Consider the following 17,450-nt stretch of genomic DNA (forward strand, 5'->3'; position numbering starts at 1 on the left):
CCTGCCCTGGCCTCGGTGGCTACGGGAGGAGGGGACCCAGGGGCTGGGCCAGGAGGCGCCGCTGCGCTCAGGGACTGCCGGGTCCGGGCGTCCTCGGGCCACTGGCAGGGCTGGACCGCAGCCCCGCAGGTCAGGGGCACGGATGCGGAACACAAGGCCCCCCGCGGACCCTACCCCCTGCCCGCCGCCGCCGGGGATTAGCGCGTTCCTGGCCGTGCGGTGGGATTAGCCCGCGTGGACGCGGCGTCCGGACCGGGGATTACGGCGCGCCCCGCCCCGAAGGATATATTCCCGCGGCCGCGGCGGCGGCGGCCGCGGCGGGCGGGCGGGCGGCATGGCGGCGGCAGGGGGCGCGGCGGGCCGCAGGGGCCCCGGGCGGCCCTGCCCCTTCTCTATCGAGCACATCCTCTCCGGCCTCCCCGAGCGGAGCCCTCCCGCCCAGGCAGTCCGCCCGCCGCCACCCGCCGGCCGCCAGAGCCCCGCGGAGCCCGGGGCGCCCGAGGCGGCACCCTGTGCCTGCTGCTGCTGCTGCGGCCCCCGCGCGGCGCCCCGCGGGCCCCCAGAGCCTGCCGCCGGGCTGGGTGAGTGGGCGCAGGGCTCGGGGGACTCCGGGCACGGCGCGGGCGCAGCGGAGCTCGGCTCCCGCCCCCGCGTCTCACCGCGCGCTCTCCCCGCAGGCGCGCGGCTGCCGTGGCCGCTGAGGCTGGGGCCTGGGGCGCCCTTGCCCTTGGCCGCGCCGACCGGAGGCCCGAGGACGCTGCCCGGCGCCGGTGGTCCGGGCCCGCAGCGGCGCACGCGGCGCCACCGCACCATCTTCAGCGAGGAGCAGCTGCAGGCGCTGGAGGCGCTCTTCGTGCAGAACCAGTACCCCGACGTGGGCACTCGCGAGCGCCTGGCCGGCCGCATCCGCCTCCGCGAGGAGCGCGTGGAGGTGGGTGCCCGTCCTCGCCTCTTCCGCCACCTCCGAGGAGCAGGTCCGCGGTCCCAGGCGAGGGGTGGGAGCTTGAGCGGAGGTCAGGCTTGTTTTTTCTTTAGTTTTAAACCACCTGCGCCCCGCCCCCATGAGAAATGAGGTGCGCATCCCTGTTTCGGAATTTGGGAAGCTTAGAAGAGCGCAAAGTTGCAGAGGGGGCGTCCCGGGTGCCGCCAGACGGAGTCCGGGCCGGGAATGGGCAGGCAGGGATCCTGGTCCGGGTGGGAAAGAGGTTCGGGTCCCGCAGCAAGAGCCGCCGTCCCCACCTGCAGCGGTTGAGAGACAGTGGCACAGCCGCTGCCCGGGGCCGGCTCCGCAGCCCGGGTTCCGAAGCCCCGCCAGTTGATTTGGGGAGCCGCGCGTTTCGCGTGCCCTGGGGCCAGGCCTGCCTGAGCGCGTCTCCTTCTCTCAGGTCTGGTTCAAGAATCGCCGTGCCAAGTGGAGACACCAGAAGCGCGCGTCGGCGAGTCTCCTGCCCGGAGCCAAGAAGGCCTCGAAGGAGAGCTGCTGACGGCTCTGGGAGTTACCCCTGGGCTTGGCCGGTCCCTGGGGCCGGCTCAGGGAGAGGACAGAGGTGTCCTGATCGGAGCTGGGAGAGGAGACCAGCCTCTTCCGTGATGTCTGTACAGCTGCCTGTGCCCTTGAGCTTGGCGCAGGACCCCTCTGCATGTGGCCCAGCGCCGCCCGCCCCGGGGATGAGAGGGCGTGGATGCCCGATGCTCTGTGTGCTCTCCTACCCAAAGGCAAGAGGGCAGGAGGGCCGGTGAGATTCAGGGGTGGGGTTGCAGGGCACAGAGCAGGTCAACTTCTTCAACCCCCCCACCACACCCCAGGAGGGACTAACATGCCCTGGGACAGGAGCTGCCCCTTGTCAACACCCCAAATCCCCTTCCCCTCCTCCACATGCTGGCTCCCTCCTCTCCTCAGCAGGACAAAGCCCCCTTGACCTGGCCTGTAACCCTCCCGAGGAGGGGCCTGGGCGTCCCGACTTGCAGAATAAGGAGCTTGGGTGAGATCATCTCCAGAGCCCCTTTCCTACGCCTCGGTTTCGAGTCCTGTGTGCACTGAGAAATAATTAAGCAACTACAGACACTGAAAAAGCAGTCCAGACCCCGAAGTCCTCGATGGCTCCACTCTGTGCTCAGCCAGGACCTGCCCGTCTTCTCTCCTTCCTAGGGAGCCGGGGCAGCTCGTCACAGCCCGGTGAGTCCAGGGTGCCCTCAGCAGAGCAGACTGCCCCACAGATCATGGCCCAGCACCCTGGGGGCCTACACTGGCCTCTAGGAGCTGCTTCTTGGGTGGGGGTCCTTGGCTTCCCCTCTGTGGGGGGTTTCCATGCAGTAGCATCTGCCTTCCTCCCAGCAGTCAACTCTGCCTCCCTGTGGGGGCAAGAAGAGGTTTGATTGAGAAGGATCCTCCCCACTGCCTTGGAAAATGCCTGCTGTTCCTCCATCACCCTGGCCCTGTGGTGAAGGACATCATGAGAACAAGGCTTCAGTTCCCCAAGTTGGCCTGTATAGTGGATGCGAGTCACCTAACACACCCTCACCTGGCTCAGGGACCTGGTTCTGCCTCCTCACAGGTCCTGGAGGAAATGGGGCAGGGGTAATCTGGAAGGAGACACAGGCCATCCACAAAAGGTGCAGAAGTCAGGGTTGCAGCTTAGATAACACTAAGTGCGAGGGGTCCCCAGCCAGGGCTACCCTAACACTGCCGGGGTCTCTGGGACAGTGGCTCTCACTCACTCGCAGGATGCACACTTCTGGGTGTCACAAAGCTCTTCTCCCTGAACCCTGAATGTATTCCTGGAGACTGCACAGACTGCCCACAGAGCTTTCTCACAGGCTGGGACATCTTCATCTCCCTGGGTCCCAAGACCCTCACCCTCATGGGCTGAGTGGCTATTTGTCACTGTGCAGGGCACCTGTGATCAGAGCTTCACTTTCAAGGCCATGCTACCCTCCTGGTTTTTCCTTCATCTGCAGCTGTCTCAGGCAGGCTTGCCCCATAGTGACCATGAACGTCAGGGGTCCTTTGGGCCGTGATCAGGCACTTGCCTCTAATCTCCATCCTCACCCTGGTTTATCTCTTCTACCCTCTGATTCCCATCCCCGTCCCACATTGACATCCCAGCCCAGGCCTCTGCCCTGTGCTAGACAGTTATATCCAGCCATCCCTTTGATTACTCCACCTGGAAGGCCACAGCTCCTCTAAGTCACCTTGTGCACTGCAGTCTCTTCCCCTGTGCATCCCAGGTGCGTGAGCCAGGGAGCTGGCAAATACCCCCACCCCTCCTCTTCCTCACCCAGCAAACCCAGGCCAACAGCAAGTCAATTTTACCTCCAAAAACAATCCCAGAATCTGTCCTCTCCCAGCTTTACCTGCACCTACCTGATGAAAACCACCGTCATCTCTCACTTTGACTCTTGCAGCTGCCTTCAGCTTGTCCTCCTGCACCCACTCTTGTTTCTCTGTAATTCATTCCCTGTAAAATCCAGGGTGCAAGTCTGGACCTACCTCTCCCCTACCTACAGCAGTCCAAGGGATTCCCACTGCTCCTAGAGCAAAGGCAAAACTCTCCTTGGCCCATGACCCATGAGGCTTGTGCAGCCTGGCCCTGTTCCTCTGGCATTGGTCCCCACCCCGCTGGTCCTTGCACTCTGTGTATCCAAAGGTCTCCTCCCGCTGGGTCTTCACACATGCTCTCCCTCCTCCGCCTCGCCAATGTCTGCTCATCCTTTGGATCTGCAACCACTCCCTTCCCTGGGGAAACTGCCACTGGCTGCCTTCTGGGTAGGATGCCCCGTAGAGGAGACTCTTTCCTTGTGCCTGCCTGCTGCAGTTTCACGCTTGTCTGTGAGATGATCTGACTAGTGTCTGTCCTCCGCGGCTGACTGTCAGCTCCATGAGGGCAGGAATCATCACCATGGATTCCCCAGTGAATGCGGGAGTAACTGCCTAACGGAATCATTCTGGGACAGAACATACTTGACATATTTCACACCCTCCTTTCAGGAAAAAATGATTGTTCCTCCAAAATGCTTAGGCAATTTTCTGGTGCATTTCAATAAGAATTAGCCTTCTGGGAATTTAGGGACCAGACATTTCTTGCATAAAGTTCTAATAAAAACATTGAAACGCGTATATAATGAGGTTTTCTGAAGAGTGTGTTTTTGTTTATAATGTGGAAGCATACGCGGCGATTATTTGCGAGCTATTGAATTTCCAAGGCCTTCCAATTCCGAAGTGCTGGAATTTTTCACGGTTAGCGGGAACGCGCGCCCTTGAGTCCCTCCACCACAGTGCCCCCTGGCGTCCACAGCCTAGACACGCAGGGCCAGAGCGGGGCGGGACAAAGACTACAACTCCCATAGGGCAGCGTGCTCGGATGACGTCATCACGGGGCGCGGGCCGGCCTTCCAACGGCCTTGCTCTTCCATTGGTCGGCTGCCTCAGGCGCCTGCGCAGCTGGCGCGCCCCGCCCCCCGCTCGTGACGCGCCGCGCCGCCTGGGAAGTGCTGGGATAGCGATGGAGACGCCCGGCGCGCCGGCTCGGGCCCTGCAGCTGTCCGCCGCGTCAGGGCCCCGGAGGAAGCGCGCGGCGGGCGAGGCGGGGGCTGTGACGAGCAGGCAGCGGGTCCTGGACGAGGAGGAGTACATCGAGGTGGGACTCGGCGCCGACGCCCGCGTCTCCTGGGCTCCCCGCCCCAGCTCCCCCGGGTCCCAACACCCCCGTCTCCTGGCGGAGGTGGAAGAGCCGAGTCCCTGCCTCGGGGTGTGGACAGTCGGAGGGCCAGACAAGCACAGGGCGGAGCGAGGTGTTCTTGCAGTCGGGGAAGTGGGTGGATGTGTTTGTATGATGTGGGGGTCAGGAGAGCAGGGTGTTAGTAAAGCATCAGTAGGAACTTGGGAGGACGCGGCCAAGAGCGTTTCCTGGAGAGCTGTCAGAGCAAGCGCTAAGGCCAGGGGTTCTGGAAACAGGCTGCCACTAGTGGCAGCATCGAGTGGTTGGGCCTCCCAGCATCCTTGAAGTAGATCTTAATCCTACCGCAAACCCTCGGTGGGAGGAGCTGGCACGGGGCTTGGAGGCAGTCGCTTAAGTTTGGGAGGTCTCTGGGACATGCAGGCAGGTGGCATGAGTGGACAGCTGGATGCACAGAGAAGCAGCTCAAGAGCAAGGTCCAGCTGGAGGTGCAGAGCTGGGGATGTCAGCCAGTGCTGGTGGTGGGGGTGACAGGCAGAAGTTGTCCAGGTAAAGGGTTCAGATTGGGAATAGGAGGTCAGAGGTGGAATGAGGTGTCAGTGCCCACACTGGTCCAGCTAGTGGGGAGGTGGAGCCAGCAGAGGAGCTAGAGAATGACAGGTTAGTGAGGGAGCAGGAAGGCTTTGCAAGTGTCCCCCAGCTCTGGGGATCGTTGGGCTGGACAGAGGTTGGGGGCCTCAGCTTGTACATCGTGAACTGAGACGCAGGGGAGAAGCAGACGGAAGCTCTGATGGGTGTCTTGATGCCTCCTTCAGGGCCTCCAGACCGTCATCCAGAGGGACTTTTTTCCCGATGTGGAGAAGCTGCAGGCTCAGAAGGAGTACCTGGAGGCAGAGGAGAGCGGGGACCTGGAACGGATGCGCCAAATTGCCATCAAGTTTGGCTCTGCCCTGGGCAAAATGTCCCGGGAGCCCCCGCCGCCCTGTAAGAGAACTCCCATGGTGGGGGCAGGGCGGGGGCTCCACTGAACTGTTGTCTCAGGCTTTCTCTAACCCCCTACCCTTCTCTTCCCCGAGACGTGACTCCAGCCACGTTTGAAACCCCCGAAGTGCACACAGGCCCCGGGGTGGTGGGTAACAAGGCCCGGGGCCGGGGCCGTGTCCTGGAGGATGGCGATGGTAAGTGAACACCCTCCTTCTGTCTCACTGCTGGGTTTGCCCAGGAACCTGATCCTGTGGGGTCCTGGGGTGTCCAGGGGCGGAACACATCTTGTCTCCGGGGTCTCTTAGCCAAAATGGCGACCTGTGCGGTCTAGGAGCACTGGTCTGGCAGGCAGAAGATCTGAGTCACAGCTCCCAGTAATGGGGAGTCCTCTGAGTCTGCAGTGTGGGAGTCTCAGCTCCCCTCTCCCCGCCCTGCTCGCTGTATGCCCGCGCCTGCCCGGTGGGCATCCTGGGCCTCAGAGAGCTCCTTCCCTTGCTGTTTCTTTAAGATGCCTCGGGGTTTCGTGCTTGCATCTCCCAAGCTGGTCCCTCTCCTGGGCAACTGCTCAGCCAGCCAGCTCCTCCTCTTCCTTCAGGTCTCTGCTCAGACGCTGCCTGTCGGGGAAGCCTTCCTGACTACCCAGCGTAAAGTCACGTCAGCCCTGCACTCTGTGCATTGCTGCCTGGTTCTGTTTTCTCACCTGAGGACACATTTTAAAAGGCATTTCTGTTTGTTTACCATCTCTCTCTGCGAGAGCGGTTTCCCTTGCTCTGTCTGTACGGCCTACACCTAGAACAGTGCACGCTGGCCGTCTCCAGCACGGTCCTGGGGTGTAACGATTCACCTGGACTTTTGCGGGGAGCCTTTCCCAGGAGGAGTCCCGTGAATACAGTGCACAGTGGTCCCTGGGCTCCTCCCAGTCGCTGCTTTGTCAGTGGTGGGATGTGTGCATGTGGACAGAGGTGCGCTTGCTCGCCCAGGCTCACATCCATGGCACACATGCCTCTGCTCGCACACTGACCTGACGTTTCCTGCTTCAGAACCCCGCCTTCCACCATCTGCACAGCATCCTGGTGTCCTTGGAGCTTGGTTCTCCGTTGCAGCATGGCATGTGAATCACAGGCAATTGGCAGTCTTTTCTGTCATGTGTTACTTGTTAGAGGATCCAGGAGTCATCTCGATAATCTGAGCGTAGATACCGTGTCATTCAGGTTACAGGCGAAGCCACCAAGGCCCCGGGAGGCAGTAACTTCTGCAGGACTCAGGGTTATTGGTGGTGGGATGGGGTCTGAGTGCCCATCTTTCTCACACTAGTCTTGAACTTTTAGCCACCGTGCTTTGTGTGTGGTCTAGCAGGTCGTAAGTGGACGAGAAACTGCTGGTGGGGAGAAGAGGCAGACCCCCAGCGTGCCCCCCCATCCCCACGGTCTGCGCTGCACCACCTCAGTGGGGTGCCCTTTCACTGCTGGTCGCCAGAGTGGCCTGGGTTGTGACCTAGTGCCTTTGACTGTTCCTCCCCACCGCTGCAACTGCTAGAATAAAGAGGGTCTTTGCCTTTAGGTCTACAAGCAGGTCACAAGGCTTAGGTGACAGTCCCTCATCTGTGGCACAGGGACTAGGAAGAGAGGACATCACAGGGACAGAGGGACAGCCCAGGGCTCTGGAGGGCTGGCATGGGTTTGGCAGGGTTAGACCCGCCGTGGTCCTCCTGCCCAAAGGCCTACTACTGCCTCCCAGTCTAGGTCAGAGACCACACTTGATGGGCATCCAGCAGAGGAGGGGCCCCTGAGGACGCTGGGCAGCTGGGCGGGAGGGATTCCACCCCAGGTAGGGGTAGTCTGGCAGGGCGAGCTCTCCCCGGACGGACCCACAGGGTTCCAGCCCTGCTCACAGGGCAGTGCAGATCCCAGGACTGGGTGACTGAAGCTTATGCCGTTGGCGGTTGTGTGTCCCCCTGTCCCCTGTGCAGGAGAGGCCGGAGAGGAGGAGGAGAAGGAGCCCCTGCCCAGTCTGGACGTCTTCCTGAGCCGGTACACGAGCGAGGACAACGCCTCCTTCCAGGAGATCATGGAGGTGGCCAAGGAGAAGAGCCGGGCACGCCACGCCTGGCTCTACCAGGCTGAGGAGGCGTTTGAGAAGGTGTCCCTGGGTGCAGCGGCGGAGGTGCCCTCCCTTGGGGTTGGGGGGTCCCAGAGCCTCTCTGACCCCACATCCCCTCGCGACACAGAGGCAGAGAGAGAGTCTCGCACTCCCATCGGCAGAGCACCAGGCCATCGAGAGCGGCCCGGCTGGCGTGGAGACCTGGAAGTACAAGGCCAGGAACTCCCTCATGTACTACCCTGAGGGTGAGAAGGGGGACGTCTGGTCAGGGGGGTCCTGGTCCTACCCTGAGGGTGAGCGGGGGCATATGAGATCAGAGGGCATCCTGGTCCTACCCCAAGGGTGAGCAGGGGAGCGTAGGGTCAGGGGGTGGTCCTGGTCCATCTCCCCAGTTCTGTCCAGGCTGTTCTCCGTGCTTCTCCTGAGGCCCTGAGCCAGGGTTGGAGGGGGCCCTGCCCGTCCTGATGCCGCGGCGTCCCTGTTTCGTCTCCAGGTGTCCCTGATGAGGAACAGTTGTTCAAGAAGCCCCGGCAGGTTGTGCACAAGAACACCCGTTTCCTCCGGGATCCCTTCAGCCAGGCGCTCAGCAGGTCCCAGCTGCAGCAGGCTGCCGCCCTCAATGCCCAGGTGCGTGCGGGGCCGCTGTGGTATCACCACCTCTCTGTCTCACTGACTGTCTTTGGGCTCAGCAGAGCATGGCAGCACGGGGGTGCTCGGGGTTCCTGTGTGGCAGGGTCTGGAGTCTTTTCTCAATCTGTAGGGGCTTCCATTGGCCACTGTCTCAATCAGACACGTTGTGTGGGTCGGACCTGTGCCAGCTCCTTGAGAGGCAAGGGTATGAGAGAAGAAGGGCAGCTGGCAGCCAGCCCAGGCCGGCCCGGGGGCGGGCAGTGAGAGGATGGGCTGAGGGTAGCGGATGGCAGAGGTTTCTGTCCCCGGGAGTTACTGTGCAGCAGTGGCTTTGGTGGTCAAGGGGCCCAAGGGGACAGGCAGGAGGTGGGAAGGCTGTTTTGGAGGCTTTTCCAGGGTCCTAGTGGGACAGATCAGAGCACAGGTGCCCTGCTTAGCATAGCCTCTGCGGGGCCTGACGTCAGGAGCCCCTGAAGATGGCACCCGTGGGGTGTGGCCAACGCCCCGGCCCTGCACTGCCCTGTCCTGCCCTGCGCAGCAGGAGGGGAGCCTCCCTCCTTTCCCTTGGGGCTGCCCTGGGTGGGCAGGTGACCAGTATGTTCCTATGCTCCCCTCCGCGGCCAGGGAGAGTGGGCTGAGCGCCTGACACTGCCTCTCTTCTTGTTCCAGCACAAACAGGGCAAGGTGGGCCCAGACGGCAAGGAGCTGATCCCCCAGGAATCCCCCCGAGTAGGCGGATTTGGATTTGTGGCTACCCCTTCTCCTGCCCCTGGTGAGAAGCGTGCCCGCCAGCAAGCTGGCCCACTGCTGGGATGGCCTGGGGGGAGGTGGGCTGCCTGGCTGACCCCAGCCACTTCTGGTGCTCCCTGGGTCTGCCCTCTACCTATGTGACTTGGACCCGGGGTCCCATCTGTGCGATGCCAGGGCTGAGCGGGACTGGGGATGGGCTGGACTCTCAGGCAGGCCCCACCTGAGACGCAGGGCCAGCTGGTCTAGCTGGGTGGTCCCTGTGCCTTGCCTGGGTGCCTGAGTGCAGCAGGACAGACTGGCAGGAGCAGCCCCAGGGCCTCAGAGGGTGGCCAGACTGGGGCCTGGAGTGTGGGGAGTCCCATGGGCGCCAGGCAGGTTTTGACTCCTGTAAGATGTGTGTGGAAGCTGAGCTTGGTCTGCAGGAGGCTGGGTTCACCTCGGGCCTCAAGAGGTCCTGCAGGGCTGGGTGTCCCCGTCAGTCCTGGGGTGGCGTTTCCTCATTCTAGGTCTCATGTCAGCAGGTGTGTGGCATTTACAAATTAAACCCAGGGTGCACTGCAGGCTTGTGAGATTCAGAGTGGCCTCGGGCCTGTGCTGGTCTCTGTACCCTGGGGCCCCGGGGCGCTGGTGGCTGTGATGTGGCCAGGGCTTGTGAAGGCGCTGTGGGTTTGGCCAGGCTGCTGGGAGGTGTGGGAGCCCTGGAAGCCCCCATGAGTTTTCTCCCTTGGGGTGGGGTCCCCTGAGTGGCCCTGCTTCAGGCCCGCAGTGGCCTGGGTTCTGGTGTCCTGGAGAGAAGGCCACCTGCCAGCTTTGGGGCTTGTGAGCTGGGTCCCCCCCACCAAGTCCCTGGCCTGAGGAGGCTGTGGGCTGTCCACCTGCAGGTGTGAACGAGTCCCCACTGATGACCTGGGGGGAGGTCGAGAACACGCCCTTGAGAGTCGAAGGATCCGAGACGCCCTGCGTGGACAGGACACCAGGACCAGCCTTCAAGGTAGGTCATGGTGAGGTCCATGCCAGCACGGATGGGGCCCGGCATGGACACAGGGCGTTCGAAGTACCCATAGCTCAGTACACAGAGGGCCCAGCTGCCGCCGCTCACATCCAGGCCGCACACCTATGTGAGCACTGTGCTTCTGCGTAGGATCCGGCACCAAGGACAGGTGTGGCACGTGGGTGTGCTGAGGAAGGACTCGGGGTGGAGTGTGGGCAGGGCACCAAGGTTGGGAGCCACCACAGGCCCTCTAAGCCTGCAGGCCTGGAGGACGGGGCCGTCCAAAGATGAGGGGTGTGCAGAGGCGGGCCAGGAGCTCCAACTGGGCTGCAGGCCTGAGGGCCCCAGCATTCTAGGGGACGCGGTTTGTGTCCTTAAGGGCTGTGTGCTTTCAGGGAGGCCCTTTGTGGGTGAGCAGGAAAGCTGGGTGGCAGGTGGTCTCTAGGGATGCAGTGGTCCCGGGAGGTGTGGACGTGTGGGCAGGCAAGTGGGGCCCTAGTGCCACGTAGGAAGGAGGTACCCTGGTCTGCACACAGTTTGTGGGGAAACTGAGTGACTGGCCTAGTTTGGAGGGGGAAGGGGAGTTCAGGATGCTGGGGTGCTGCCATGTCCGGGGGTCGCTGGGGCAGAGGTTGATGGTGTGGTAGAGAACAAGGGGCGCAGGGTCATATCGACTGCTTGGAAACCCCAAAGAATCGGGCGTTGAATCTGAAATTAACATAGGTCTGCAAAGGGTCAGGGTCGTGGGTCTCTTCAGGTACTGGGGTGACAGATCTGAAATATAGAGGAAAAAGCATCAGTCACCGCAGCTCAGAAAGTGTGATCACTGGGAGAGACTCGGCTTCAGAGAGGAAGCCCAGACCTACGGGGTGGTGACGCAGGGAGAGCGGGGTGCGGGGGAGGTGCATGTCCAGACATCGTGTGCTGGACCCGGGCACCATGGTTCTCAGTGTCTGGGGCGCGGGGACAGCAGAGAGGAGCCTGTGGCGGTGTGGAGGGGGCGGGGGCGGGGGCTGGGGGCAGTGATGTTGGGCGTGGCGCCCTCCTGGCAGGCGTGTCAGGACTGAGCCGAGGTAGAGGAGGCAGCTCACGCCATGAGGGCTATTTGGAAATAAAGTAAACCGGGTCCTTCATTTGCTATGCAGGTGGAGTTCCAGCAAGATGGAGAGGTTAAATACACAAACAGTGACTGTAAAACTTCAGTATAAAATATCAGTCAGCGTTTAATCTGACATTAAGGCAGGAGAGACCGTAAACGTAACAGCGAAGGGAAAAGTCACAAAGGAAGTGGGAGCTGGATTACGCTACGGGAAGGTGTCAGCTTTAAGTACAGCAACAAACGTCAGAAGTGAACCTTAGAGTGACTGGAGAGAAGCTATTGTTAATGATGTTAACACAGTCAATGGAGATGAAGCTTCTGTAGATGCGAAAGCAAAGGAAAAACCAGGATAAACACCCCAATAGAAACGCAGGCCCAGGATGTCCTCAGGTTCTTTAAAAAATTAAGGAAAGTCAGTAAAGGTAGAGCCGCTTGCTCTGGCCATCCGAAGGAAGTGGACTAAAACAAGACCCCTTTCCCGAAGGGTGGCTGCAGGTCCTGGACTGGGCAGTGGCAACTGGGCAAGGGGGCAGGCCCTGGGTGGGAGGGCAGCTCAGGCTGGCTTTCCAGGGTCTTTCAGGGGCTAACAACCATGGCTTGTTGGGATGGTGGCAGCCACAGCAAGAGGCTGCTGCCCCTAGCCGCATGGACTGCCTGGCGTGGGGCAGGTGGCCCAGGCCACCCACACACCTGCTCTTTCAGATCTTGGAGCCTGGCCGCAGGGAGCGGCTGGGACTGAAGATGGCCAATGAAGCTGCCGCCAAGAACCGGGCCAAGAAGCAGGAGGCCCTGCGGAGAGTGACGGAGAACCTGGCCAGGTGAGGGGCGGCCTTGCCGTGCTGGGGTCTCTCCCTGCCCTGCCTGCCTGGCCCCCCACAGCCTGGACACGCTTAGAACCAGGGTGTGGGGGGTCCTGCAGTGGTCCCTCTGGTCCAGAATGCAGCCCTTTCCACTGGTCTGCAACTGCCTCCTGGGCTTATTGTCCCCTCCAAGCTCCTGTCCACCTTGTTGGGTCGGTGTCATCGCTGCCCCTGGAGAGGGTTGGGGGCCACACCCTTGACCTCAGGTTTGGCCTCACTCTTGTGTGCCAGGCTGTCCAGGGTCCCCAGCCCAGAATGACCACACATCTCCCTCCTGTGGGGGCGCCTGGTTGGGCCTAACCTGCCTCTCTCGCCCCCTTTCCACCACAGCCTCACCCCCAAAGGCCTGAGCCCAGCCATGTCACCAGCCCTGCAGCGCCTTGTGAGCAGGACGGCCAGCAAGTACACGGACCGGGCCCTGCGGGCCAGCTACACACCATCCCCTGCTCGCTCCACCCATCTCAAAACCCCGGCCGGCGGGCCACAGACCCCGACAGGCACACCGGCTCCAGGCTCTGCCACACGCACCCCTCTCAGCCAGGACCCAGCCTGCATTACGGACAACTTGCTTCAGCTCCCGGCCCGACGCAAAGCCTCCGACTTCTTCTAGGGCCAGGCCTGTGCTGAGCCCACAGGCAGCTCTCTGCCTAGCAGAGGACTCCGGCTTTCTGGAGACCCAAGCTTGGGCCAGAAGCAGTGAGCTTCCGGGAGCCACAGAGGGAAGGTGCTGGGCTGGCAAGGGACCATCCCCGTGGCCCTCAGGGCGCACCTCAGGCCCCACTGATACGTTTCTACTGCACCCCTGCCTGTTTGTATTTAACTGTCAGTAAAGAGCACGCACAGTCTGCCAGGCTGCCTCCCCACCTGCCACCTACATGCAGGGGCCTCATGCCTGCACCACACACCCTGGACCGCTGGCCTCCTGGAGAAGAGGCCTCTGGGTGGGGTGACCCTTGGAGGCCAGGGTGTCTGGGCCATCCTGCCACCGCCTGCATTGCTCCCTGAGGTCCCCCTGGGGCTCGGGACCTGCCTTCTGAGCCAAGCTCCCAGCCCCTTGGTTCTCCCACACCCATTCTCTTCCTCTGAGGGAGGGGTGGAGCCCTTGAAAGTTGTGCCTCCACGTTCATCTGGGGTTCTGGGCCCAGGTCCACAGCCTCTGGCCAGGCCTGGCCTGTGTGGTTTGCTGGTGGCCAAGCTGTATGTGAGGCTGCTCCCTCAACAGGATGCATCTTCCCAGGGCCTCAGCCATCACCCCCCAGGTACCTGGCTTCCAGCTTAGGGTGGGGGCAGGGCTGTCCCCATCTCCTCCACCTACCTCCGCCTGCCGCATGCTGCCTCGTCCCCAGCCTCACTGTGTTGTCATCCAGCAGCGGAAGCGCCAGTCACAGTAACCTGGGCTGTAGGGCCAGAAGCAGTGGGGCTGGGCTTCATGTGGACCTCAGAGCACCTGTGCACCCCAGCAGGCACTTGCCTGGGGGTGTACCCTCCTGGGTCCCACCCCCCAACCCCTGCCCAGGGGCTTGGGGCCAGCTCTTCACAGGGAGGTGGGCTGCTTCTAGATGTGTCTCTTTAGGCCTCGGGTGGGTGGAGTTGTGCTCAGAGAAGAGTCTCTCCTGCTTTGAGCATGTGCAGTCCTGCTCCAGGCCATCCTCGTGCTCCCTGGAGGCTGCCTAGGTGCCTGCTGGCCCCCAGGAAGTGGGGAGGCAGGGGCCTGGGGGGGGTGGAGGGGAGGGGCACATAGTGGACACAGTCCAGGCAGGGCCACCCAAGGCCAGGTGCTGACCACCCTGAGTGCTTGGCTGGCACGTGGAGAGTGTGCAGGGGTAGCAAGGGCAGGTGACAGAGTGGTGTGGGCCACTGGAGCAGGGGCAGGGGCAGGGAGGGAGCGCTGCTGAAAGGCTTTGGCTTCATGGTCTCCCACCCCAACTGTGGGATGGAAGAGGGGTGGCGTCCAGGAGGGGCTCCTGAGGGCAGGGCCAGAGTTGGTGGGGGGAGGCACTGGGCCGGGCAGGTCAGGGAGACCCGTGGGGGCCTGGTAGGTGGGCCGCCGGGACTCCCCTTGCCCACAGGCCTCACTAGGAGTCCGCCTGGGCCCCGCGTCGCAGGGAGGGTGGCTGCTGAGTCCTAGAGAAAAAGACTTCTCGTGGGGCTGTATGCATTCTGCGGTTTATTTCTGGTCAGGAATGAACGTCTTTGCTACTAAGTGGAAGAAAGCTAATGGAACGTAATCAAAATAGTGGTTTAGTTGACGGATTTTACTTGTTCTTGCACCTGTGCCTTCTTCAGCTCCTACCTCCTACTGAGCTCATGGGCGCTCAGCGCGCCACGCCCCCCGGGCCCTCTGCACACTAGGTGCTTGCCTTCCCCACCTCGGCTCCGGAGATGTGGTGGTCCTTCGCCCTGGAGGTCTCGGCCAGCCGGTCCTCCAGCCGGTCCTCCAGCCGGTCCTCATTCTCAGGCACCACCAGCAGCCGGTGCTGGGTCTTGGCCCCCAGCTTGTGCTCGGGCCGGTGCTCGGGCCGCGAGCCTGGCCGGGTGTCCAGCTTGCACTCGGCCCGGTACTTGCCCTCTCCCTCCCTCTTGAAGGAGGCCGAAGACATGGCTTTGGGCTTGGGGGGCTGCAGCCACGCGTGGCTGAGGATCTCGTCAATGTGCAGCCGCCTGCTGACGTCAGGCTGCAAGATGCGGTAGATGAGGTCCTTGCACTCGCCCGTCAAGTGCTTGGAGCGTGGGAAGTCCACACGGTGCTCCTTTTGGACGCGCAGCATCTTCTTGATGTCAGAGTCGTCGTACGGCATGGAGCCACAGACCATGATGTAGAGGATGACACCCAGGCTCCAAATGTCGTACACCTTGGGCTGGTAGGGGATGCCCTGCAGCACCTCAGGGGCCGCGTACGCCGCCGACCCGCAGAAGGTCTTGCTGAGGACAATGCGGCCGCTGCCGTCCCGCAGGCAGCGCTTAGAGAAGCCAAAGTCGGACAGCTTGATGTTGAAGTCCTTGTCGAGGAGAAGGTTCTCACACTTGAGGTCTCGGTGGACGACGTCCAGATCATGGCAGTACTTGACGGCCGAGGACAGCTGCCGGAACATCTTGCGCGCTGCGTCCTCGTGCAGGGCGCCTCGGCATTTGATGAACTCCAGGAGGTCGCCCTGGACCCCAAGCTCCATGACGATGTAGATGCGCCCGTCTGAGGTCTCAAAGATCTCGTAGGTCTTGATGATGGAGCGGTGGTTGACGGTCGCCAGGATGTCCATCTCCCGGGGAAGGAATCTCTCCACAAAGTCGGTGGGTGTCTTCTTGCGATCGATGATCTTGACCGCCACGTTGAACTTGAGGCGCTCGGAGTAGGCAGACTTGACTTTGGCGTAGGAGCCCTTGCCCAGGTTGATGCCCACGATGTAACCCTTCTTCCTCAGGACCGCGGCATCGTCCATGGTGCCCGGAGCGGCCGGCGCCGCTTCCCTCTACATCCCCTCCCCACACGGGCCAGCGGGCATTGTCCTCGTTTGCACTATGGGGAGCCGTCTGGCCAGGCTGGGCCTGCACTTGGAGGTGTGGAACGCCCAGCATTGTCCCCGCATGACTTCAGCCTGTGAAGTCACAAAGCCAGGCCACCTGGAGTAGGGACTGGGTGGGGGACGGGCCCTGGAGCCCTGGACGCCAGGCTGGCCTGGCAAGAGTGCTGCTCCCCGCCTGCTGGAAGTGCCACCCAGGACCGCGGTAACCCTCCCTTGCTCCCTCCTTGCTGTGCTGTCCCGTCCACAGTCAGGCCCGGGGGCCCTCAGGTCCAGCCAGCGTGCCAGCCTTTTGCCCAACTCCCATTCCTGGCCATGGGGACTGACCCTGCAATGGTCCTTGCCCCACAGAGGCCCATCTGCACCTTCCTTGGTGTGTAGAGAGCACCCCCTCTTGGGCTTGTGTCTTCAGAATCAGCTCTGCCTGGAGGGACTGCCCTGGTCTGGCTGGGCCGGTGGTTCCAGCCTGAGGGATGAAAGAAGCTGCTGTTAGGGGTGGGGAGCTGGGCATGCCTGGTCGGGGAGGGAAGCTATGGTGCTGTGAGTGCCCAGGACCCTGGGGCTGGCAGACGTGTTCCAAGGGCGGGGCTGCCTGGAGTCTGGTAGAAGTGATGAGGTCCTGCAGGGAAGACCTTGGGAGAGGGACGGGTGTTGTGAGAATGGCTTAGTCCCAGAGTCAGGGGAGGGGAGGAGGGGTGAGGTGGCACCTGGACCCAAGTCACGTGTTAAGATGGGTCCTGGCAGAGGGCGGAGAATGGGCTCTGAGGAGAGTGGAGGCCAGTGCCTGTGACCTGGCAAGAGGAGGCTGGACCAGGGTGGGCCAGGGGAGGGGACAGGACAGGTTTTTGGGGTGCTGGCCAGTGAGTGGGTGGGACCTGGGCGGAGCCTTGCTGCTGAGGGTCCTGGGGGTCGTGGGGGTTGGCAGGACCCAGAGCATCGACTGTTGAGAGCAAGCACTTGGGTGGGGAGGGGTCCGGTCCTGAATTCTGTCACCTGGGACCTTTGTGAGCTGTTGGAGCCCTGGGAGGGTGCACCACTGTGGCATCTCTTAGACTGTCTCTTGCACCTGGAAACAATGTGAAAACCTGTGTGTTCTTGGTTCGGGAAAAAGGGTCCCTGTAGCATCTCCTCAGGTACTTTGCAAGCCCTGCTGTCCGGCTGTCCACGTAGTGCGTGGCCAGGACCACTGTGCTGTCTGCTCTGTGCTCAGGGAGGACGGAGATGTCCTGTTTCTGGGTGGGTGGGAGGGAGGTGACCACGGAGCCCGCAGGCAGAGTGGCCAGTGGGCAGGACATGCATGGCCACGAGCACGGCCACATGGACACACCTGGAGCCGGGGCAGACCCTAGCAGGAGGTCCATGTGAAAGGTCTCAGCAGCATGGCCAGGTCCAGATGCCGTCCTTTCTCCAGGGGAACTTGGGTGAAAATTACCAGAACTTCACTCCTTTGTGTCCCAGAGGGGCCAGCTGCAAGGACCGCGGGCCAGGACCCAAGAGCTCTGCACTCTCCCAGCCTGCCTCACACACCCCCAGTGCTCTGTCTGGGGCACCCAGCATGTCTGCCCTCTTGGCCACGTCCACCACCTGCCTTCCCATTTGTTGTGGACCCTGCTCCTCCATATCCTGCCCTTGCCCAAGACATGCATGCTGAGGGGGGCCGGTGCCACTGGTGCGCTTAGGATGGGGGTTAGATTGGACCAGACTCCCAGGGTACCCCCAGCTGTGGGCCTGTGGTCCGAGACCTGCAGCCGCTGGGATGGCCTTCTTGGAGCTTCAGTCTTCATCTCTTCAGCTGCCCCATGGCTCTAGGCATGGACAGGGCCCTGCCTTCCTGGAAGCCAG

At 62.2% G+C, this 17,450-nt stretch overlaps 3 protein-coding genes across 3 annotated transcripts; 2 read left to right on the forward strand and 1 right to left on the reverse strand.

Moving 5' to 3' along the window:
- Window positions 1-334: 334 nt before the first annotated feature.
- GSC2 (goosecoid homeobox 2) lies at window positions 335-1,484 on the forward strand. Its single transcript, XM_072952813.1, has 3 exons — window positions 335-581; window positions 678-931; window positions 1,386-1,484. Exons 1-3 carry the CDS (start codon window positions 335-337, stop codon window positions 1,482-1,484), a joined length of 600 nt encoding a protein of 199 aa, XP_072808914.1.
- Window positions 1,485-4,476: 2,992 nt separating this feature from the next.
- ESS2 (ess-2 splicing factor homolog) lies at window positions 4,477-12,940 on the forward strand. Its single transcript, XM_072953013.1, has 10 exons — window positions 4,477-4,637; window positions 5,492-5,660; window positions 5,753-5,854; window positions 7,630-7,799; window positions 7,888-8,005; window positions 8,254-8,387; window positions 9,060-9,162; window positions 10,022-10,131; window positions 11,933-12,048; window positions 12,421-12,940. The coding sequence occupies exons 1-10, from the start codon at window positions 4,503-4,505 to the stop codon at window positions 12,698-12,700; spliced, it is 1,437 nt and encodes a 478-aa protein (XP_072809114.1). The 5' UTR covers window positions 4,477-4,502; the 3' UTR covers window positions 12,701-12,940.
- A 1,300-nt stretch (window positions 12,941-14,240) lies between these two features.
- Window positions 14,241-15,660, reverse strand: TSSK2 (testis specific serine kinase 2). Its single transcript, XM_006219069.4, has one exon. The coding sequence runs from the start codon at window positions 15,525-15,527 to the stop codon at window positions 14,439-14,441; it is 1,089 nt and encodes a 362-aa protein (XP_006219131.1). The 5' UTR covers window positions 15,528-15,660; the 3' UTR covers window positions 14,241-14,438.
- Window positions 15,661-17,450: the final 1,790 nt, after the last annotated feature.

The sequence above is a fragment of the Vicugna pacos genome, chromosome 32 (assembly GCF_048564905.1).
Source record: "Vicugna pacos chromosome 32, VicPac4, whole genome shotgun sequence".
NCBI lineage: Eukaryota > Metazoa > Chordata > Mammalia > Artiodactyla > Camelidae > Vicugna > Vicugna pacos.